This window comes from Aythya ferina, assembly GCF_964211825.1.
Source record: "Aythya ferina genome assembly, chromosome: 8".
Lineage (NCBI taxonomy): Eukaryota > Metazoa > Chordata > Aves > Anseriformes > Anatidae > Aythya > Aythya ferina.
This window is the reverse complement of record NC_140304.1, coordinates 13,741,409-13,764,950: the sequence shown is the minus strand read 5'-3', so window position 1 is coordinate 13,764,950 and position 23,542 is coordinate 13,741,409. Positions and strand designations below refer to the sequence as shown.

General features: G+C 51.2%; 1 protein-coding gene across 2 annotated transcripts in view; it reads right to left on the bottom strand.

Annotated features, from left to right (window-relative positions):
* TNR (tenascin R) overlaps positions 1-23,542 on the bottom strand; it is a 55,777-nt gene that overhangs the window by 9,117 nt on the left and 23,118 nt on the right. Inside the window, exons 2-16 of one of the 2 annotated variants that reach the window (XM_084528498.1) lie at positions 19,173-19,728; positions 16,128-16,604; positions 15,423-15,686; positions 14,391-14,506; positions 11,559-11,709; positions 8,591-8,860; positions 6,861-7,046; positions 4,682-4,771; positions 4,302-4,565; positions 3,373-3,639; positions 3,157-3,276; positions 2,547-2,690; positions 1,815-1,934; positions 1,108-1,251; positions 397-527 (exon numbers count right to left, since the gene is read on the bottom strand). In XM_084528498.1, the coding sequence (XP_084384624.1) occupies positions 397-527; positions 1,108-1,251; positions 1,815-1,934; positions 2,547-2,690; positions 3,157-3,276; positions 3,373-3,639; positions 4,302-4,565; positions 4,682-4,771; positions 6,861-7,046; positions 8,591-8,860; positions 11,559-11,709; positions 14,391-14,506; positions 15,423-15,686; positions 16,128-16,604; positions 19,173-19,668 (3,240 nt within the window). In that variant the 5' untranslated portion in view covers positions 19,669-19,728. Of the gene's footprint in view, positions 1-396; positions 528-1,107; positions 1,252-1,814; positions 1,935-2,546; positions 2,691-3,156; positions 3,277-3,372; positions 3,640-4,301; positions 4,566-4,681; positions 4,772-6,860; positions 7,047-8,590; positions 8,861-11,558; positions 11,710-14,390; positions 14,507-15,422; positions 15,687-16,127; positions 16,605-19,172; positions 21,246-23,542 lie in introns of those variants that run through there. The other variant, XM_084528499.1, reaches the window with a different exon arrangement.

The window sequence follows — 23,542 nt, the reverse complement described above, 5'->3', positions numbered from 1 at the left end:
GATTAATTAGCTGTCTGTACCTATCTTAATCTTTGCAAGAAGGGCAAACCACTTTGTTAACATCTCTGTTTGCTGGATATTTTTTTCCTGCCTCATCTTGCTTCACAATTGTCTTTCACAAGCTGTGAATTTTGTCTGTTCCTTCAGACTTCCCAGCTATACCCTCTTTGTCCAGACTTGCCTGTGTGTGCAGAGACTTTGCCCTAGGCAATCATTTTCAGCTTTCTCTGATAGTTTATCTAAAGTAAGTTTTGCTCCTGAAGAGTGTAGTATGCCCTTCTGGTCTCCCTGGCCTGGAGAGCGTCTTTTTTTTGCTTTGTTGGGTTTCCCCTGCTCACTTCTCCATGATCTTGGTGTCCCCCGCCTTACAGAGCCCCTCTCTCCAGGAGGACTCACCTTGCGGCTGCCGTCGGTCGATCTGTAAGTCATGATGTAGTTCTCGATCTCTCCCACGGGAGGCAACCAGGAGAGGAGGGCACTCCGCCGAGTGACTTCGCTTGCAGTCAAGTTGCTCGGAGGATCCAAAACTGCAAGGGTGGATGGGCACGCAGGGAAGTACAGGTCCTCACACACTTCCCCCCCTCCCAGCCTGCTCAAACCTGCTCCCCATCCCAGTGGGTTGGGATTCGACCCCCCCCCCAACCCCGTGCTACAGCCCAAAGTCCATCCTTGCCCTCAGTTTCCAGCCCTGATCACCCATCCCCTGCAGAGCTCTGCAAACCTCTAAAAGCCCTCTGCATGCTCTCTGAAGTGGAGTGTCTCTGAAATGCATGCGATACTGGGTCTATCAAGCTCCTTGGAAACTAAAAAGGTTGGAGACTATGGCCTTGGGAAAGAAGGAGACCAAGTCAAGGGTCTTCTCAGGAAACTACATCCAGGGGAAATCAAAGAAAGAGGTGGATGGATGTTGAAAGAGTGAAACTGAAGATTAATGTTTCCAGTGGTGAAATTCCTGTTCTTGTGTTGTGTCCACACCAGCCCTTGGGTGTCCTTTTGGCACATGGCTACGTTATTTGTAATGAGAGTTTAGGCTCAGACTTTTTGGCCTCTTTTCCTGCAGTGGGCGAATGGCTGGGGACATACAACAGGGCACATGTCTGTACGTACGAGTTGTGAAGTTGGTGCTGATGGTCTGGCTGGTGAGGGGCCCATTGGTGGCATACATAACGACCGTGTAGGTGGTGCTGGGCAGAAGGTTGGTCAGCTGGTACTCCTGGTTGGTCCCATCCACAAGAATTGTTTCTCCTGCAACTGTAAGCCAGAAGAGGTGAGTTAGGATAGGAGCTCCTCTGAAATACAGCTGTGAGCATGACCTCACGGTCAAAAAAACTTATATTGCTGAAATACCATGTTCAGGAGCTGAGCAGCAGGGGTGGTACTCAGTCTGAAGGATGGTCTTATTTTGCCACAGTGCATATATTTGCCTGCTGCTTTCTTTCCCTTCTATAGCAGGACTCATGGGCTTGCCATATGTTGGGTTTGCGTGGGATGGGAGATGTGTGGGGACTTGCTTGCCCCTGGGCTGCCAGCAGGCCAGTTAGTGAAGTGGGAGAATCCCAGTCCCCATGTGGACTGCCATGCAATGGGGCTGGGCGGTGGGCAGTGGAGATGCATAGGACCCCTGCAGGATGAGCTGGTGCCCAGGGATGGGGAAAGTCCCACCACCCACCAGCAGCTGCGTTCCCAAAGGAGGGACTCCTTCCTGTGGGGGACGACCACCAAGCTCCTAGCATTAGGGTGGGGGAGAAGTGGAGGTGAGCTGAAATGGAGCCCCAGCAAAGCTTGCAGCAGAGGGTTGTGGGGTCTAATCGCACCTGCGTGGCGGGTGAGGACAAGGATGTAGCTCTCCACGTCCATCAGCGGTGGGTTCCACTGCAGCAGTGCCTCCGTGGGGGTGATATTGGTGGCCGTGACACCCAAGGGGGCATCCATGGCTGCAGAGGGAATGGATTTGGACAGTCAGGTGCATGAAGAGACTGGACTGCAAACTGGAAGGGCTTCTTGTGGGCCTGCCTCGATGCCTAGGCACACATGCATGCCTGTAGAAGAATTATTGCTGCCCTAGCTGGAGAGCAAAGCTTGCACTGCTTTGCTGCTTGGCCTTGTCTTCCACTGTTTTCTTGATGTATGGTATGGGAAGTTAGTTTTTTTGTTTTGTTTTGTTTTAGGTTTTGAGGAGTCTGCGGATAGCAGAGTGTTTTATTCTTGCAATAGATGTTGTTTGTATTAGGGCTTTGACACATCTTTCCCCAGGGATTATTTCTGGAAGCCTGTACTTCATTTAGGAAAGGTTCTTATGGGTGTCCAACATCACTTCTCTGGCCTGGTACACAGATTTATTACTCCTTCCATGACAACCCATGTATATGGGAAAAAGTTTCCTTAGACATACTTTGAAAGTCCGCAGTGGGCCCTTGTGAGCCCCACTCATCATGAGTGAGAACCATTAGGTTCACCCCACTCTCACCTGTCTGATTGCCAGCACAAGCAGGGGCCAGAGCTGGCACAGTTTGATCACTGCCTGTCCCCTAGGAGCCCTGTCCCACCTGTGTACGTGGTGATGGAGGCCACCTCACTTTCCTCTCGGCCCCGCACGCTCTTCACCCCAATCTCGTACTTGGTGGCGGGCTGCAGGCGGTGGAGGCTGTACTCGGTGGCATCACTAGCGATGGCAGCGCTGTCTGTCCTCCCTGCAGGGACAGAGCCAAGAGCATTGGTGACACGGCTGGTCCCTGTGTCCCGTGGGGAGGAGAGGGCAATGCCACAAACCCCCTCCGGGGCTGACAGTGGGGGCAACTGGGTTCTGTGCCTGCAGGTGGATGCCGCTGTGCTGGCTTGACCTTTTCAGCATCATAGACAAAAACTGAGGCTCAGGGGTTGGAGGTGAGCTGGGGGAGGCTGGTGGAGGAGGTGGGATCTGGGGAGCTGTGCTGGTTGTGGCTGGGGTCATGCAGTGGTATGGGACTGGCCTCTGCCCCTGATCCCATCCCCAGCAGCTGCTTTTGCACCACCTTCTCCAAAAGAAAAGGAAAAGCAAAATGGGCTGCAGCTATTTGGACACTTCTAAAGCCCTTTCCTTAGCTTACGTCCAGGGCCACATGCACCCTGGGGTACAGCACTGCCAAGAGGGAACCTCCACGACGTCCCATCCATTACCTTCATTGGCACGGTAGGATATTCTGTAGTGGTCAAAAGCAGCGACAGGAGGGCTCCAGTAGACGATCATGGAGTCCTGGGTGATGTTGCCCACCCTAAGGTCCTTCGGTGCATCCATCCCTGGTGAGATGGAGCAGAAAGCAAAGCTGTGGGAGGCAGGTCCGCTCCCCGTCCCCTCGCCCGCCCTCCCGGGAGGGTCCCGTGCCCAGCGGGTACCTGTCGTGATGGAGCCCACGACGGGCTCGGAGCTGACCGCGCCATGGACAGCCACCAGCGACACCAGGTACTCGGTGGACGGCCGCAAGCCTGTCAGGCTGGCGTGCTTGAGGGTGCCATCAAGCACCAGCCGCTGCGCCGCCTCCTCATCCCGGGGGCTGTAGGTGAGGACCAGGTGGTCTGCTGGTGGGGACGGGTCACTCCACGTGATGTTCACGCTGGAGGATGTCAGCTGGGAGAAGTGCAGCTGTGTGATGGGCCGGACCCCTGCAAACCAGAGAGGGGAGGATCAGCCCACGCTGTCTGCAGTTCCCAGCCTCCAGGTTGTACCTAGTGCTGTGCACCAGTGCTCGCCTGGCAGATAGCAGGCAGAGGTGGCAAAACCCTGGGTCTGGGTGATCTGGTGGGCTGAAACTGGGATCCAGAGGCAGAACTGGGAGGAGGAAATTATGTTTTGCTCAGCTCTGCCTGCAAACATGCTCCATCCCAGCTCTGTGTGATGAGTGGTGGAGCCATCCTGCTATACCTGCTGTAAGCTGTCTGGGCTTCTCAAATTTTATTTTATTTTATTTTTTTTCCTCCTAGAGGTGCTTTTGAGGCTCCTCAAGGCCTGTTTTCTCCTCCTTATGGACACACGGGCCACTCTGACCACAGAGGACAGCAGGGGCTGGCAGTTCCCCCAACCCCACATCCTTGTTATGGGAGCCTCCAACCAAGCAAGCATGGTCAGTGCCAGCATCTGGGGGGACAGGACCCCTGCACTGGCAGGGCCATCACCCTTCTCAGGTCCATGGACATGCTCTCACGTGGATGGATTGCCTCCAAATCTCATCCCTGTCGCCATCTCATGTGTTTTGGTGCCAGGGACGTGTAGGCTGGTAGCAAGGCCAGCCCTGTGCTTGGCCTTCGCTCTGCTTCTTTTTCTTTACCTGTGAAAGCATCCACGGTGGCCTCCAGGCTCTGCTGACGTCCCCTCTCAGCGATGATGGTGATCGTGTACTCTGTCCCAGGCTCCAGCTCCGAGAGGGTGAGCTGTGACTTTTCTGGGGACACTGTCACTTCGGAGGCCATCCCTGAGGCAGGGGTGAAGGTGACTCGGTAGTGGTCGATGGGACCCATGGCTTTGGTCCAGGCCAGTGAGATGGATGTCTCCGTGGAGGCCGTCACCAGGAGGTCCCGGGGGCTGTCAAGCTCTGTGGGTTGGGTGTTGCAGATGCTTGTCCCCACGCACAGGTTGTCCCATGGGGGATGTGGGAGCTGGTGGTGGTGGGGCATAGGATCAGGCTGTGCTGAATGGGGCCAAACTCACCGGTTCTGGCGTTCATGGTCGCTGGCACGCTCTGCTGGCTATCCATCACGGCCGTAATCCCAATGCCATACTCTGTCCCCGGCACCAGGTCTGCCAGTGGGTGGAAAGGACACAAAGGTGCATGAGAGCAGCACCTGGATGGGTGGTCCTGGGGTGTGAGCCCTCCATCCCATGGCTGGGGACTGGGGGGCCCTACTGTTTGTCCCCAGGATGACCAGCTGTCCCACAGCTCAGCAGCTCCTCCGGGTGTTGTAGGAGAGCTGAGCATTTTTTAAAAGCCCCCAGATGCCTTTGGATAGGGAAATGGGATTAGTCTAGCTCAGAAATAACCAATTTATTAAAGCTGTTACTGAGGTCTGCGGTAATTGCTGGCATCAAGACAGAAACTGTGTGAGAGAGAGAGGGAGTGAGCTGAGATGGGAATGATAAAGTAGCTGTATTTGTTTCTGTAGTGATTCAACATCAAATATTGTCACAGGGTTGGTGTCTCAAAAAGAAATACATTATGCAGAGTAAATGAAACACACATTAATTAGTAAAGGCACAGTCTAGCTGGGAGCCGACTCGGGCATGTTGCTTGTGGTGGACGTATCCTGTGGTTCTCTCGCAGGGAATGGGAATCAAGCTAATCAAGATAATTTCCTCTACACCTGTTGCTGGTGGCTGCTTTATCTCTGTGGGACATCTCCTGGGTCTGTCTATCTCCCCTGCTTGGCATTTGGCAGCTACATTTATCTCCTCCCAATGGTGTATTGATCTTTCCCACTGGGTTAGAGAAAGCCATAAGCCTTCCAGCCCTACCTCTTCTCTCCCAGCAATTTTGGATAGGGAAAAATCACCAATATTTCTGACAGCTGTGCCAATTCACATCTCTGGAAAGAGACTTATGGGGCAGATCAAGGCTTGCTGGGTTTTAAAATTTTTGATAAGCTCTGCACAGCACCATTCCTCATCACTTTTCCTGGGGACAGAAGAAGGCTTTTATTCTGTGGATCCTACCAGGTCCTCAGCAACTGGAAATCCACCTCAACAGGCTGCACCAGGGGTAAGGAAACCCTAGAGGAGGGGGATGCCACGTGCTTGAAGCTACGTGAAGCTACGGAGAGGCTGTCTTCAGCTCTCCTGCCAGCTGCAGTGGCTGTCCTGTCTTCCTCTCCATCTCATCTAGCAAGGCAGCCCATGACCTAGAGAACATGGGACCATCACCAGATCCCCCATCCCTTAGACTGTCCAACTTTATCTCAATCCCACTTCTCCACGTGCATCGTTGCAGCAAAAACTGTCCCTAATACATATTTTTCTCACATACCACATTTTCAAGCTAACTGCTCTAATTGTTTTTCTCCCCTCCAGCCTTTCTTGTGACTTGGTGCTGCCATGACTGCATGTTTGCATTTGACTTTTCCACTGAATGTACTTGTTCCTGTAGACACAAATGGCAGAGGTGTTTGAACCTGAGATAATATGTGGAAGAACCTGGTGCCATGCTATACTGAAGATCTAGATGAGTGTCAAGCTTAATGAATGATTTTTTTTTTTAATATAGAAGCAATTTTTTCCCTCTAAAATGCCACTAGAGCTGCAAATTTGGCAGACAACCAGTTGTAGTTGAGAAAGGAAAATAGGTCTTGGATGGTTCTTCATGGTGCTCTTGCAAAGGGTGTTTGGGATGTCCCTGGTGAGGTTGGCAGTGGGAGGTGGTGGTGTTTGCTGAGCACAGTGACACCTGCATGCTAGCCTGGACTATGCAGTTCTGGAGGTACTTGCTCAGAAATGGCATCCCTGGGTCTGGGTTTGTTTTGTACGGATTTGGAAAAAAGCAAAGAACTCAATTACGGGGTATCAGTATCCCAGCAAGGGGGTGGGGAATAATATTTTTCTCTAGATCAATCTAAAACACCTTTCTCTCCCCATTTCTCACTCTGCCCCTTGCCAGCTCTGTTTGGGACCCTGGGACCAAGGTGCACCACTGTCTTCCTAGCTGAGCAGCACCCCAACCCATGGAAGGAAAATAGAGCTCTGTCCTGAGGAAAACCTTCTCTGCAGTAAGCAGAAAACCCCAAATCAGCCTCAAATCTGTGCCAGGGCCAGGGCAAGCACACAGTAGTGCTGGTCTGGGCTCTCCCTTACCCTAACTGCTTGTGAGGAGGATGAGTATGATGCGTGGGTGGGGGCATACCTGTGAGGGTGGCCCGGGTGGTGGGGCCAGTGTCCCGTGGCACCAGAACCTCGTGGTAGTGCTCTCCAGCTAGGGTGCTGTAGACCACCCTGTAGCTGTGTGCCTCCGCCTCGCTGTTGTCCCAGGCGAGCTCAAGGCTGGCGGGTGTCCGTGAGCCCACCCGCAGGTTCTTGGGGGCATCAATCTCTGTGTGACACAAGGGAGAGAGGCACAATCTCACCACCAGGCTCTGGGAGCCATGGCGAGGGGACCCAGGTGGCACATCCCCATGGCTGGGGGGCATCTGCTGTCACCTCCTACTCAGCACAGACCTGGGGGTGCCACCCGTGAGTTCACTGGGACCAAAGCTATAAAGCCACCAAACATTGGCCTGAAGTCCTAGAAAACCTCGAACATCTTTGCAGACTTGTTTGTGCTCAGACACTGTCCAGGCTGACCAAGTGGTTTATTAGTGCTGCCGAGGCTGTGTGCCTGGATTTGCACGGTAATCCCTCCTGCGAGCAATGGGTTTGGGCAGGGCAGGGTCTGGTGGCTGCTGAGTGTTGCTGTGAGCAGGGCATTAACACCTGCTCTGGGTCTGGCCTCAGGAGGGTTTTTTTTATGCTGTCATTTAGAAATAAAGCGAGGAAGGCCAACTCAGTGAAGCAATCGCAAAGAACATCTCATCCTAAGTACATATCTACACAGATATATACACACACAACTCACACACTGCGGTTATTGTAATAGGAGCCTAGTATCCACCAGTGATGTACATGACAAGTAATTTATATGCCATAAAAGAGCACTGATTTATGCTCTCTACCTCTTCCTTTATGGCATGGTAAATTAAACCTGTTAGCTATCTGCAGGCTCAACATTAATTAAGATTTTACTGACCAGTTCGGCTATTCATATACGATATAAAATAAGATAACTACATTTTTGACTGGGCTGCTTCCAGCTGCTTGATTGCCAATTTTTCAGGCAATGCCTTGGCTCTCAATGCTGAGCGGGTACAGGAGCATTGTCTTAAATTGAGACCTCCCTGGTGCACACTGATCTGTGGGTGGTATTAGGGAAGTAAATTGCTGTGTTTGTGGGGGTTGTTTAGTTTGGAGAATGGGAGGCTGAGGGGAGTCCCCATCGATATCTGCAACTCCCTGACAGGAGGCTGCAACAAGGAGGGGATTGGTCTCTTTTCTCAGGTGACAAGCAATGGGACATAAGGAAAAGGCCTCAAGTTGTGCCAGGGGAGGTTAGACTGGCCATTAGGGAAAATTTCTTCACAGGGAGGGTCAAGCACGGTAGTGTGCTGCCCGGGGAAGTGAGGGATTCCCCATCCCTGGAGGTATTTGAGAGACATGAAGATGTGGCACTGAGGGACATGGGTTAGTGATGGGACTCGGTAGGTCAGTTTGATGGCTGGACTTGGTGATCTAGAAGGTCTTTTCCAACCTAGATGACCCCATGATGTTATGATTCCATTTGTTCTGTAATGGGATGCAAGACACCTTCCTCCAGGTGTCTTCTCTTGGACCTGCACCCTAACCATCCCACTGCTTCCTCCCAAGCAGCAGCCCAAACCCTGAGCTCATTCATGCTGGGGAGAAAAATCCATGCTGCTAAAGCATGGACGCGTGCAGTGAGCCTTCAGGGGGGGCTGGCACTGCCCCCACTCCCCCCACCCACCCACCCACATGCCCGCCATATGCTTTGGCCTCAATCCCCCGGCCAGCTCCTCCGGCTACCTGTGGTGAACTGGGCGAGGGCCGGCCGGCTCTCGTTGGCACCCCGGAGGGCGCTGACGGCGAGGTGGTAGCGGGCACCGGGGCGCAGGGCCTGCAGGGAGTACTGGCTGAGGGGGGGCTGCAGGCGGAAGGTGGTCCTCCCGCCCTCCCCGTCCGCCAGCCCGTACTTCAGCAGGATGGCGTCCACCCGGGCACGCGGGGGCGTCCACTCCACGAAGGCCACCGTGTCGGAGACGTCCCGCACCAGGATCTGCGTCGGGCCGTCGATGACTGCGGAGGGTTGGGGGGAAAGGGGTGGTGGTTATTTGGGGAGGGTGAGGTAGGGAGTGCAGCAGATATGGGAATTCAACCTGACCTTCAGAGTGGCGTGGATTAAAGGTGATGTGGGCGAGGGACTTGACCCCTCCAACTCCAGGTGCTCAGGAGCCTGGTCCTGGTGGGTTCCCAGTCCCTTATTCCAGTCTCCTGGCTCTTTCTCAAACCCTCTGCACTTCCCCCTTATCTCCTCCTCAGCTTTGAACACCAGAGCAGGACCCAGTAGCTCTCCGGTCAATGCCCATTACAGATATAATGAAACTTCTGCCCTTCTCTCAAGCTGGGTGTTGGCAACAATTCCTCTTGGGCTTTTTTTCAGGAGGCATTGCCTGGGATAAAACCTCCTACATTTAGCTGTGGTCCATTTTCTTTGCTCCTAGATAACTGCTCAGACTCAGCAACGCATTGAAAAACATAGTTTTCCTTTGTGCCAGGCTCTTCAAGCCATTCAAACTGCTCTTATCGATGATCTCCTTCCACTCAATTTACTCTTTTCCTAGCCCTTCTGTCATTGAGAAAATTTATCAGCAATGATGTTATGTCTGTTATGCCTTTTGAAAAGCGTTGACAGTGTGTTAAATAACATGGGGCCAAGGACTGATCCAACCATCAAGAGCTGAGGAACGCCTCTAGAAATGTTCCTGCTTCAGTGCCAACTCCCGCTTTGTAGCTAAGCTGAGGGATCAGCTCCTGGAGCTGTCAATGTGTCGGTGCTGGGGGGAGAGAAGAAAATGCCACTGGTGGGTCCTTGTAACCAGCTGGGAGTGGGGCTATGGTGGGTGTCCACCACCGAACCCGCTCACATAAAGGGGATTTAGCTAAAGCACTCATACAGGAGAGAGACTAAGACTGTTTTGGACATTTTTATCTCTTTTGCGGAGAATCAAGCTCTTTCTCCTCCTGGACCCGCCAGTGCTTATCCCAGGGCCCAGGTGAGGGATGTTTTGAGTCCTGTGGGACCATCAGCATCTAACTGCTGCATGGATGGATGCTCCTGTGCCGTGGCACTGCTAACGCACTGGCAACCTGTTTGATCACTGCTGTGACCAGAAGGTGGGGAAAAAGGCACGCTGAACTATCTTATAGTTCAGACTGTACTGCATATGAATATGGCCAAGGTACTGTACGTATCAGAAATGTCACTACATAATAAAGGTGTGCTGAATCCTGTACCCCTGGGTGGGAAAGTGCTGGGGGAGATGTGCATGGGCAGGGGTGAGCAGGATGCAGTGGTGCTGGAGAACATCGAGTGCTGCTCGGTCCCAGCACGAGGTGCTGAGGCAGAACAAGGGTGGTGGGGGCAACACTGTGGGAGCACTGCAGAGGAAGGCAGGCCAGCGTAAGGACCCCTTCATGGAGAGAACCAGGAGCCCACTGGCCCAGCTGCGCTCCCCCTCACTAAGGTCAACCACTGAGTTTGATGTACCAGCCTCTCTATTTCTTTCCCCTGCCTTCCTAGGGAATGGGAAAGGTTTCGGCTCGACCAGGAGATGTCTCTGTTAAGCCATGTCAAGCAGAGCAGGACTGTGCTGAGAAAGCCCAGATCTTCAGCAAGCCAGGGGCTGCTGCTGGTGAGGGAACCCTCCCTTCAATCCACACCACCTCTGCCTCCCCAAAACCTCAAATTTAGCAGCCCGGAGAGAACAGCACCTTGTTACAATCCTCTGGGAGCTATCAAAATGCTGTTTCCATTTGCAACAGCTTGGACAGAGGTAGAGGTTTGCCTGGCTGCCAAGGCGGGCTGCAGCAGCTCTGGCCTGGAAAGCACCTTTTCCCTGCACTCTGCCCATTGCCATGTCCTCCTTGGCGCGGAGGAGACCTTATTCTTCATCAAGCTGTTTCTGGCTCCCTGCCCCAGTGCCTAATTTGCCTGAATGGGTGGGAGTAGAGGGTGTTTAGTAGCATGAAAGCAGGTGGGAGTTTTAATCTGCTACAGATGAGTAGGCAGTGCAATTACAGAGACGGTTCTTGGGGGTGTCCCGCCTCCAAAATGTGGCTCAGGTGAGATAAGCAGAGAAGAGGAATTATTCTGTTTCTCCAACTATATTAATACAAGCTGACCAGAGCCATGGCTCCCAACCCCATTAACCTCACCACTCTTTTTGTGCTCTCAGCAATTTGAAGGGAGAGGGTCAAAAAGTCTATTGCTGTGATGCACTTCTAGCTTGGGCACTTGGGTTGTGCTAGGCATCCAAATTCAGGATGTTGGATTGAAGAAAACCAATTTTGTGTGCCTGATGCCCCAAATATCTGGCTTGGACAGCTTTTTGGCCCTGTTTTTTTTTTTTTTTTTTTTTTTTTTTTTGAGCTGGTTTTGCTACAGGAGGGCTGCAAGCTCCCCATTACAGTGTATGGCAGAGTGGCTACTGGTGCTGGTTGGCTATACCCTCATTGCCAAATATCATTAGATCCAAATATCCTCAAATATCATTAGAGAGGCCACTTGGTGAGACAGTCAAAACCCTCATTTTGAGCCAAGTGGGAACCCAAACTCATGTATTTTCAGATTACAAAATATCCCTGCAGAAGGCATCACTATCTTTATCCATGTTGGGCTGCAGGGATGCTCTTGCTTCTGGGACCTTATTTTGGGGATGAAACATGGGATGCTGCAGTCCTTGGCCGCATGCTGCCTGGGGCTGGGCTCACTCACGGGTGGAGACGCTGTCGGAGGCAGGGGGGCTCCTGGCTTGGTCCTTGAGGGCCACCACGGTGACGGTGTACTCCTCACCCGGCTTCAGCCCCGTCTGGTTGAAGGTGGTGACGGTGCTGGGGAGCTGGGCGATCACACCGCCCTCGTTGTTCTGCCAGGGGACAGGGTGAGAAAAAGCATCGAGAATGAGAAATGGGTTAAAACACACACACACACACAAAGCTTTTTAAGGATGAATACAGGCGGGTTCCACACATCCAGTCCTATACCCCTCACACTGATATGTCCCACCATGGAGATGTAGAGCCTGGGGTGAAGTCACCCACGAAGTGTGAAGCACCCAAGATTTTAGGCTGAGAAATCCTTCCTTCCCCATCCCCTTTTTCTCTTCCTCCTCCCAGCCCCCCCCCGCCCCTTCCCCCCCTTTCTGTACTTTGCCATCTGTATATCTGCTGTTCCCCAGAACAGAAAAGATAATAAAAAACAAACCCTGCACTCCTTTTGCCTGCATGGCTGTTATTCAGGTGCCAGGATCTTTCAGCATTTCATACAGGGATGAAACCGTAACATCTTTATTTTGGCACCCTGTCCTTTTAAAGTATATTGATTAAATTTGCTATACTTTGTGTTTTGTGCTCTGAAAAACTCAAGTCTTTTAAGTAACTGCAAATGTCACCTTCCCTGCCAGTGTTTGGACAATGGATCTTTTCTTCCTGCTGTCTTCACCAATGATGCACTAAACAAATCTCTGCACATAGCTCTCAATTCATATTAATCTATTTTTCTCATTAAACAGGAAATCTTCCATTTTATCCATAAATTGCCATCTTACCTTTCCTAATTTTCTTTTCTAAATCTGTCATCACTTCTGCTTTTCACTGATCACCATGCAGAGCTGGTCTCATTACCCCAGATATCTCTGCATTGGTTTTAGTTCCCATTTCTTCCCCCAGTACAAGCAGCAGATGTGCAATCCCCACCTGAGACAGTTTTTGGGGACCAATAGCAATGTGGGGGTGCAGAGAGTGGCTTGCTCAGGGGGAGGGTGTGCACACCCCTGTGGGGCCACCAAGGACAAAATTAGTCTCCTCACACCCTGTTTTTGGAAAGGCAGATTGACCTCGATTTGCAAGCCCACAGCATAGGGGTTATTTGCAACAACACTGCTTTACTGATGTTCTTTTTTATTATATAAATATATTTATTTATTTATTCACGTTGCCACCTCTTGGACTAGATTTTGCTTTTAACTGGGGTGCGGCAATGGTTTTGTGTCTGCCTGAGCAAGCGTGGCTCCCAGGCAGCCGGGGACACAGCACCCTCTGCCTTGTTTTGGGAGAAAAGCCACTGGTAGAGACTTGAGAGAGTCTGATTTCAGCAGCAGGAGCAAAACCGCATCTTTACAATGCAAGACCACATGCCTGATGGACAGATGTTAAAATTAAAGCCCTGTGAGCTGCAGCCCTTCCCTCCTCTGAAAACCTGCCCCAAGGAACATCCATCCTTTTGCACTTTATCCCTTTGTTTCCTGAAAACTTTCTCACTGGTTTTAAGCTTATAAAAGGGAAATGAGAGACAACAAAAAGGGAAATGGGAGACAAATGGGAGTTTGCATTAGTTTGCATTAGGCTGGCTTAAGAAAAAAATATTGCTGATGTCACTGTGGGAGAGAAAGTTACTTCTATCCCACAAATTCCTTACCCTAAAATGTGTCTATACCCATTTATCTGTTCCAGGGGAATGTTGTTGAGATTAATTCACGTGTATTGGTGAAATGCTTCAAAGATACGCTGGGTTTTCATTACTAGGCTCAGGTGGCCTTTTCATGGCGTAGCCTTATTTCATTCCAAAATACGAAATTTTTGTATTCCATCCCAGTGCCCTTAGGTTTGTAACCATGGTACCCAAACTTTGCCTTCCAACACAATTTGTGTATCTAAAATTGCACCAAGATGCTCCCAGCCCTTTTTGGAAGTGGGGAATGAGTTATTTCAAGCCCTCAGGTCCCTGTTTTGTGCTGCGTCTCATGATGCTTTGCAGTTAAGAGCTGTTAAAACTTTGGGGCCGAGTTCTGCTGTGCTCTAACTGCCCAGAGCTGCCTCTGACTCCAGTGAGGATTTTGTACAAGAGAAAACGGCATAATTGAGCCCTTAATCAGCATTTCTTTTACTGCTGAGGATTGAATGCCTCTTATAAAGAGGCTCCATATACAATTGAAGCTATACTTATGGCTAAATGGTCTAGAAATTATGAATATAGATGAAATACTTGATGTACAATTTTTGTTACTGCACATGGAAAATATGTGATATTTAGGGCAACACTTTCATCCTTTTCATCTTTTCTGGCACCAATTCTACCTGTTCATCACCACAATTAAAATGCCGTGGCAGGAATTATCTGAGCATGTGGCTTGAGGAAGCTGGAGGTCTGAGAGCTAATGGCTGGTTGGTTAGGTCTGGGCTTTTTGGGGTGGCTTAAGGTGCAGAAAGATAGAGGGAAGGGTCATGGCAAAGGAGATGGAAGGGAAAAAGAGGAGGTGGCAACAAGAAGCAGCAAAGCTGGAAGATGTCCTTATATATATATTTTTTTTTTGAGGGGGGGGAATTTCTTTGAGAACTTGTGTCTTGATAACGAAGACTGATGGGGAAACACTAGCCATCAATTTGAGTTTGAGATGTTTGGGGTTGTCTGACAGGAAGCATGAAAACTGCAAAACAATGTTGTTGTTTGTTTGTTTGTTTGTTTTGGGGGGGAGGGTATTTGGCCCTGCTGGCTCAATATGGTTAGGGTGTAACCGCGATGCTGTGCTGGGGATGGGGGTAGTGGTACCTTGGGGATGAAGCTGATCTCCCAGCCATCAAAGGGAAAGGAGAAGGGCTCCCACTGCACCTCCGCCGTTGTCTCTGTGATGGTCTTGAACTTCAGCCCCTGCGGTGTGGCCAGGTCTGGAAGGGATCAGGAGGTGGTGAGAGCCAGAGCATCCTCCCTGAGGCTATTTTGTTATCAGGACGATAGAAATGAGGCCCTCTTGGTCCATGTTAGCAGTCATTGTCCCTTTGTCTCCCCTCTGAAAGGGCTGGAGGGAGAGGAAGGGGATGTCCTCCCTTGCAGCATCCTGATGCATTGCAACTAATGACACCATGCAAATGAACTGAGCAATGAGGTTGCAAAAGGGGTATCTGGATAGCTTGTTTTCCCCTTCTCTATCTGTCTTGTTTCCAAGGATGTTTTCTGGAGGCTGCTGTCACAGTTTTCACAGTATTCCTGTTTCCTTCTTGTGTGTTATGGTCCCAGACAGCACTAGTTATCTTGTGATGGACAGCAACATCCCTTCTTGCTGCGCTATCACCTGTATGGTGGGGATTTGTCATGGGGACTCCATCCAGAATAGGGAGCAAAATCTGTGACTTTTACAATATATCACAAATATGTAAAGTATTTGGGGCTCTGGGGGCTTCAACTAAACAGTGGATGTTTCCTTGATTTTCAGCCATTTGGGTTTTCAAACTGAGACTTCCTGTGGAGAGTGGACACATCTCTGCCTCTCCTATATCCCCATACAGATATATATATGGATAAAAATACTCCCAATATATATTTTTGAAGGCTCAATTTTCTGCTGCTAGAAGGTTTTCATGGAAAATGTGAGTCAGCTTGAGCAAGCTGCACAACAACATGGCAAGGCAATGTGTTATGTTAGGAAAGCCATCCTAGAAGATGGCAATTATGAGATGGATTAACCCTGACAGGCTGCTGTGAAAGCTCCTCATTACACAGGCGAGTGCTGTCTTCTTCAGCCACCTGACAAGCATCACCCCTGGTTATCTGGGCACCGACTGACAAGTGCAGTCAGATACTTACTGGTTGTCACCTTGGCGGTAACAGGGATGCTCAAGACATCGCTGATGACCGCGTAGATGCTGACGTTGTAGGCGACGCCTGGCTCCAGCTCTGTGATGGTGATGGTGCTCCAGTCCCCAGGCACCCGCTGCTGGAGCTGGGTCCCCCCCGGCCCCGCCGGCTGGTAGGAGACGACGTACTCGGTGGCTGCTCCAGGGCTGTCCCATGCCAGCTCGATGGAGCCGTCGGTAATCCCCGTCACGCGCAGGTTTTCGGGAGGAGCCACTGATGAGAAGGGTAGAGGGAAGGAGAGCATCAGGACACACATGGCTTATCCTCTGGCCATGGGTAAGGGAGGGTGGGCCTCTTGGCTGAATGTGGGTTTGGGCTCTTGGCCAGGGATCAGCTGTGAGTATGTAGTGTTACCTGCAACTGCAAGCCAAAGGGCCAGGAGAACCTGATTGCACTGCTGTTGTAACAGGAGCTTACCACCAACATTTGGACATGAGTCACTGACTTTTAACTCACCTCCCAAACTGCCATGCATAGAATCTTTGGGCACAGGGACAGGAGGGAGGCAGTCAAGCTGCTGCACCTGAGCAAGTCCTGCATGATGTGCTCTACCATCTATGGGTTCCTCCCAAGCTTTGTGGTGCTCCTATGGGGCTCTGGACACCTCGAAGCCCTTCCTCACACATTAGGATCTGTCACCCCACACACCCTTACCTGCTGAGCAGTCCTGCCCTCCATAACCATCCTCGCAGACACAGATGCCATCCTGGCAGATGCCACGTCCACTGCAGGCGTTGGGACACCGCAACCACCCGCAGTCCTCTCCGGCATAGCCCTCCACGCACACACAGGTGCCGTTGGTGCAGTACCCCTTGCCCGAGCAGTCACGGGGGCAGCGGGGCTGGGAGCAGTCCTCCCCAGCGAAGCCCTCCTCGCAGACACACTCTCCATCCACGCAGAGCCCGCGGGCACCGCAGCCGGCGGGGCAGCGGAGCTGGGAGCAGTCCTCACCACCGTAGTCGTTGTCGCAGACGCACTGGCCCTCCAGGCAGACGCCACGGCTGGAGCAGCCCCGGGGGCAGCGGGGCTCCGAGCAGTTGCTGCCAGCCCAGCCCTCGCTGCAGACGCAGCGGCACGACTCCAGGCTGAAGTTCCCATGGCCGCTGCACGGCAGGGTGTAATCCAGGCGCCCTGCAAAAGGACCCAGGGTGGGCGGTCAGAGCCCCGCCGCTGGGGCTCGGGGATGGGGTGCAAGCAGGGGGAGCATGGTACTCCCTACAGCTGCGCTCCCCTGGCTCAGGGGAGTTGGTGGCTTTAGGGCTGGAGAAGGCATGATTTGCAGGATGGGCGATGCTGGGGCTTGTGTTAGGCTTCAGGCATGTCCCCTCTGGAGCTCTGGCCTCCACGGGGTGCCATCAGCCCTGTCAGGTGCAAGAGCTTCCTTTGCTTTCTTTTTAGCTCCCCAGACCTCTTAGTGGGGAAACAAAACAAAACAAAACAAAACCACAACAAACAAACAAACAAAATCCTTTCCTGTCCAAGTCCTCTGCACCTGCCACAACTTAACTGGCTCTGTTGTCTGTTGTCTCCTCTCCACCTGCTGTTTCACCGTACAGTTGAGAGGTCCTGGTCTCTTACAAGAGGCAGCTCTGTACCCAAAGACATCATGTCTGCTCCTACCCTGGTGACTCTGATTGGGATGGAGCTGTTGGCTTTGCACACGGGTTCAGGTAGAGAATCACAGGATCATTTAGGTTGGAAAAGACCTCAGAGATCATCTGGTCCAACCTTTAACCCAGCACTGCCAAGTCTCCCAGCAAACCATGCCACCAAGCACTATATCTACATGTTTTTTGAAGACCTCCATGGATTGTGACTCAACCACTTCCATGAGCAGCCTGTTCCAAGACTTCACAACCCTTTCAATGACACAATTTTTCATAATATCCAACCTACACTTCCCCTGGTGCAACTTGGGACAATTTCCTCTTGTCTTCAATGCACGTGGGGGTTGTGGGAAAATAGGGAAGACACGGAGCCACCACTTGCAGTGTCCCCCTGTCACTCAGCAGACTTGCTCCGGGGAGGGAATGGGCACATGGGGATAAGGGATAAGTTGCTCTGACTTTGCCAGAGCTTCCCGCTATTCCCCCATGACATGGACCTGATGCTCCAGCTTTGGGTTTACCATTCTGACTTATTTTTCCCCTGCTAATTTTGACTGCTTTTCTTTCTTTTTCTGTGTAAAACACAGAAGAAGAGAAACCCTTCCAGCCCTCAGGAAGCCTCTACACCATGCAGAAAACACACCACCAGACTTTTTGTCCCCTCAGCTGAATTTCTCATCTTATCTATTACAGCTCTGTCTATGGCGTAGGCATCAGATACTCCTGTAGAAGGGCTTAGTTGTATGCTGTGCCAGACAGACATGTTTGGGTGGCTTTGCAGAATACTTCCCACATCGGGAATGGTGATCAGGTTCTCTTCAGAGCCCAGCCACCAGTGGAGTTATCAAAGAGAGAGAGTGCTCGTATGTTTGCTGGAAGACAGCAGCTTTCTGTGGGGAAGCGCCTCAGGCTGCGGGGTTGGGATCCTGATCTCGTTTGCAGTGCAATGAATTGAAAGCGACTCAGGTAAAATGAATGAGATTACTCCAGTTTTACCTCGGTACACATCTGCGATCCGAGTGGAGGCTCCAACAAGTGATAAATGTTTAATGGGACAGGCTATGTATGTTGCAAACAACCCAAATTTGCCCATCAGTATTTTAAATGAATTCCTTTAAATCAGTTTTTTCTCATTGTGCTTTCCACTTGGTTTTAACCCTTGCTGTGCACACATCTGTGGCCTGCATGGGTGTTTTCCATCCCCTTTCATCCAGTCACACTGTTGATGGGAGCCACATCAGGAGCGCCCCAGCAGGACTGAGCTGCACCAGGTGCCCTTCCAGACAGCACCTTTGATGAAGCTACCTGAGATGTAGGAAACCACTTGAGAGCTAGCACCTGCACTACTGAAAGGTAGCCTCTAGCCCAAATCTTTCATAACCCATCTCATTATTTCATTATCTCATATTACAGAGGGACCGAGCTGCATCTTTACCAAAGAAACCCTGATGGGTTTCTCAGAGAGCTTCAACAATTGCATGCATTGTTATTCAGATGAAGTATCCTGTTGATGGTTTTGTGCATTTGTTATAGGTTTTGTTTGAGTCTTTTAAGGCAATAGAAGTTGTTCTCTGTATTTATTTATTTATTTATTTATTTGCTTACATTTTCATAGGCACTGACTGTCCCTGCAGAGAAGATGAAGAAGCTTATTGCTGGCTCCTGCAGTGCTGCCTTCAGCCTGGGGACAGCCGAGGAGAACAGCAGATATTTCTCCCCTCCCTGCCCCATGAACAGCGGCAGATCTTTAACAGAATTGTGGGGAGAACACAGTTGGGGAACCCAACTGTATTCTAACCCCTCAGCAGATGTAATTTTATTTTTAATGAGATTTTGGCTCTGCCCGGTGGGTACCTTTTTGATCATGGGGTTTTCACAGCAAGTGAGCCTTGGGGACTTGAGTTACTGAATCCTCCCAGGGACTTTCCTGTCTTGGAGGCTCTAAGCTGGGCTTTTCCCTAAGAACACAGCCATGAGTGAACATAGGTTTTCCTCCATCACTACTTCGAGTGGCATCACCATCTCTGCATTTCTCCTGCCTTCGGCTCGAGCCCTGAGCCCCCAGCAAGAGCTAACAGGATCACATTACTACCTGTGGCTGCATTTTCTTGGCAGCAATTGGAGTTGCATTGGTCGCGGAGCATGGAGACCTCCCTCTCCAGCATCTCAATCCTGCTCAGCAGCTCCTGCAGGGACGGGAGGGAGGTGGAGCACTTGCAGGCCTGCTTGGGCAAGTTAATCCTGTGGGTGAAGGTGACCTGGCTCTCGCTGTCGGAGGTCTGCTCCGTGTACTCCGCCAGCCTGTCGTCTTCTGAACTCACCTCCTCGGCCGAAGGCTTGAGCATGGAGGAGCAGCAGCTGTCCAGGGGGATGTTGATGTTGTAGATGTGGTGGAAGACCATGGGCTGCTCTTTGATGGGTGGACTGCAGTTGGCAAGACCACCCTCCTCATCCACGGCTGGCCGCTCGGCTGGCTCTGTTGTCACCTCCAGCCGGCACTCGAAAGGCTTGAGGACGGTGCCCAGCAGTAGCAAGTTGAAGCTGAGGAGCACGTTCCTCAGCACTGGGTTTTCACTGTCAGTCCCCATTTTTCTGGGACAGGGAAAAGCCTTCTAAGCCAGCCTTGGTCAGCCAAGTGGAGGGAGGACCTGAGGACACAGAAGAAAAGGGAGCATTGTTGGCACAGGCCCTGCAGCTGTGCACAGGGTAGAGAAGCAGAATTGTCCAGAGGGATGTGGGGCCAGCTCAACATGAGTACAGCCCTGTTGGCTTTGGTGAAGTCCAGACTGGGTCCAGGAGGAACCCACAGGTGGTGGGGAGCAGGTGGGCCTCCCCCTGCCCACCTTTGTGCATGCTGCCCCTGCCTTCTGGTGCTGATGGCCCAGACCTTTGTGCCACCCCAATAACCCCTGGTGCAGCCCTCAAATGGTGGCAGAGGCAGCTTCTTCTCCCTGTTATATTTTTAAAGGAAAATGGTTAATTTGGTACTAATGAAACCTCACATGCTCGTGTATCTGGCAGGAACACCCCTTATGGGTTCTGCATTCAGTGCAACACCAGTACTGAGCAGTATGAAGGGTTAAGGCACGGGTGAAGGTGCCGCATCCCTGCCTTAGGTCCTAACTCGGTGCCCCAGGAGCTGAGCCCGGGGTTGCTAAGCTTCCTCCAGTAGCTATAGGAACGGCAGCCTCGACGCTAAACACCGTTAAATTACACCACGCAAGCTTGAGCTCCTTTAGGTTTGTGCTCTGAGCAGACAAATCCCTCGTGTTGAAGTGGCTTCACCTCCTACCCGTGCTCTGGATTATGGGTTAAAATTGCTTTGATTTGAAACAAAACAACTTCTCATTTCCATACCAGCTGTGACCCCCCAGGTGCCAATCTTGGCTCAAAGGCCACCCTTATCTGCAGCCTGAAATCCCCAGTGCCATCCTGCTTGTGCTGGGGATGGATTCAGCCCCATTACTCTCGCTGGGACTATTGTGTGCTGACCACCAGGCACATAAATCCAGACAATGGGTTCCTCATGGTTTTGGTAAAAAGGTGCAAGGAGCTGAAGAGCTCCTCACTGCATCACCAGAAATTTTACCAAAGCTCTAAGAAGTCATGAACTTCAGGTATTATTCAGAGCCAAGATGTGGTCCTGTTGAGATGGGACCTGCCTTGAAGGGCCAAGGCATGTGCAGTGCCAAGAGGTAGGAATTGCCCCATCCACTACAACATGCTCCTTCTGGGACTTTTGGTGGCAGGATGAGGTGGGATGACAACCTGGGGTTCTCCAGCAGGATGGGTGCAATAGCTCAGTGGTTGGGTTTCTGGGGATGGGAGAGGATAAAGGTGTGCTGCTTTGGTGTGATCTGACTTTGCTGCTGTCTGCAAGTGCCGTAATCTCGAGCAGTTTCCCTCTCTCACTGCCATTACCCCCTGCTCTGAAGCTCCTATCCAGCTCCCCAGGGAGCGGCTGTGCCTCTCCCTCTTCCCCTGTTGCTCAATGAAAATATTTCCTTACTGATTCCTCTCCTACAATACCAAGGTACTCCTGTAAATACAACTATTCAGACAACTCACAGCATTTATGGGGTTATTATCCCACATTACTGCAGCGTTCCTGCTGCACTTTTTCTTCTCACGAGCAGGCATGTGGGACACCTTTGGTAGGCTCTCTTTCTTTTTGTTTATGGTTTCTGGCAAAGCAAGAAAAATGGAAATAAAATGGAAACAACTCCAAGGTGGAGTGACCACCTCTTTCACCTTTGCTCCTCATGGTGACTTTGTCCATGCTCACAGGGGAGGGAAAGGAGGAGGACACCTGAGAAGACAACAAGGTGGGGTGGGTGTACCTTAAGCAGTGTTTTGGGGCTACTTGCCCAAAGCTGGGGACAACTAAGCAACTCAACTCGTGAGACTAACCAGAAAGTTAAGCTTGAGTGCCTTCAACCTGATGGTGAAGGCACTGGGTCCATCCAGGGCTTTTCTCCTTCGACACCCCTGCAACACCCCGTGGATGAGCCTTGCTCAAGGGGGGCTGCTCTCAGAGCCCCCCAACACCTCCTCCCCAATCCTTACCACCTCCTGACCTCCCCCGCAGCTTCTTGGTGGCCCTGGCTGACCTATGGGTGGCACAGGGACTAATTAGCACTGCCTGCCTTTGATTGACTTGCTGGCATGAGAGACTCACCGCGAGCTCCTTGGCCTCTCTCCCTGCTTTTTTTTTTTTTTTTTTTTTTTTTTTTTTTTTTTTTTTTGTGTGTGTGTGTGTGTATGTTCCATAGGAAAGTAATTATGGCCACATGCCAGTGCGCAGAGCCAGGCTGGAGCTTCGAAGTGAGCCCTGTTGCAGGGCTGCAGAGCAACCTCAGTGGTGGGAACAAAATAAAGTCCTCCCAAACACCTCGCCGCCCAGGAGAACCCAGCCTGGCCGCTGGAAGTGCTTGCAGGTAGGATGGAGGAGAGTGTGTGCACGGCCATGAGGACTAGGTAAGGATGGTGAGCAGGTCGCGTGGCTCACAGCTTCAATGTCATGGTTGGGCTTGGTCACCTTGGAGATTCTTTCCAACCTAGATGTGTCTGTGATTCCGTGACCCCAACCCACAGACAAAAAGACATCCATTTGCTCATAGAAACCACCAGGTTCATGGACCCGAACCCAATACTTGTCGTGCTGGGTGCCCGTGGGACACTGCCCAGCGCTCATTTCTGGGCAGCAAATGGTGGCATCACCTGGGTGGATGGATGGCTTCAGGTGGTGGTGCTGCAGGGGCAGTTGCATCCCCACAACATGATGCTAGGAGAGCTTTCTCTTTATTTTCTTTTATTATTATAAACAGAGTTGTGGGAACAATTTGGGGCTGCATGCACAGTTTGAAAGGTCAGGACTTGTCTACCCAGGAAGAGAAGTCGCATTAATGACAGGTTTGCGGGTGAATTTGGGCCAGCCCAGGCAGGAGTTTAAATTAAGGTTCAAATTCAAGTTTGGCAGGTGTCGAACGCTCAGCTCCAAAATGCTTCAGCTTAGGGGATCTGCGAAAAAATCAATCTGATACCATTTATGTGCACGGGGCTCAATAAAATGAAACAATCTAAAACTGAGAAAAACGTTTGAGCACTTTTGCCCAAAATGTAACAGAGCCCAGTGCTCTCTTTCCCTCCCAAACAGCCTCTCTGCACACAGGATTTGCATCTTAGGGGCCACTGAAGGAAGAAATAGAGAAAAAAAAAAATCCTGCAGAGCGTCCTCCTTAAATATATATTGTAGGTTATTTTTACATGTTGCAGTCCCGAGCAGCATCTGTGGCCCCTTTTTTATTGCCTTGCAAGTGCAGTCACAGCAGGCACAACTCACACCATGGGACCGGCACAGGTATGGCACAGCTGCAAAATATGGAGGGGGGAACACAAGAGGGATGTGGTGAGCACTGTGCTGGGGACGATTTAAGATTTGGACAGCCCAAGAGCATCTCCAAGTGAAACCAGATTGAATGCCTTGCTTTGGGGCATCAGGTGCCCCAGCAGTCCTGGGGGGGCCGGGGCTGTGGATGGATGCGAGCTGGCTCTCGAGCTGTGCCGGGATGCCCGGGGAGCGAGCACCTCCCCCTGCTGACTAATTGCATGGTTAAGCATGAAATACTCTGATGCTTTTAACAGCATTCCCCAACTATATGTGGAGGAAGAAATCTATAGTTCCCCGAGCTGCCTGTAAATTCGGCAGGCTTAATAATTCATGTGTGCCTTTGTGATCACAGCCTACATTATATCTTTCTTTCATTACATACTCTTTTATTGAATTTTCACGGCATATATCAATAGCCTCTATAAGCTCCCATGGGAAAGGATGAGCACAAAGTTTTAGGGCAAACTCATTTCATTAACACATCAGCAGCTGAGGCCTGAATCTGGCCCACAGCACCCAGCTGTACGAGACACCTTGCTGCAGAGTTTTGTAGACTCTTTTTACCCAGGAAC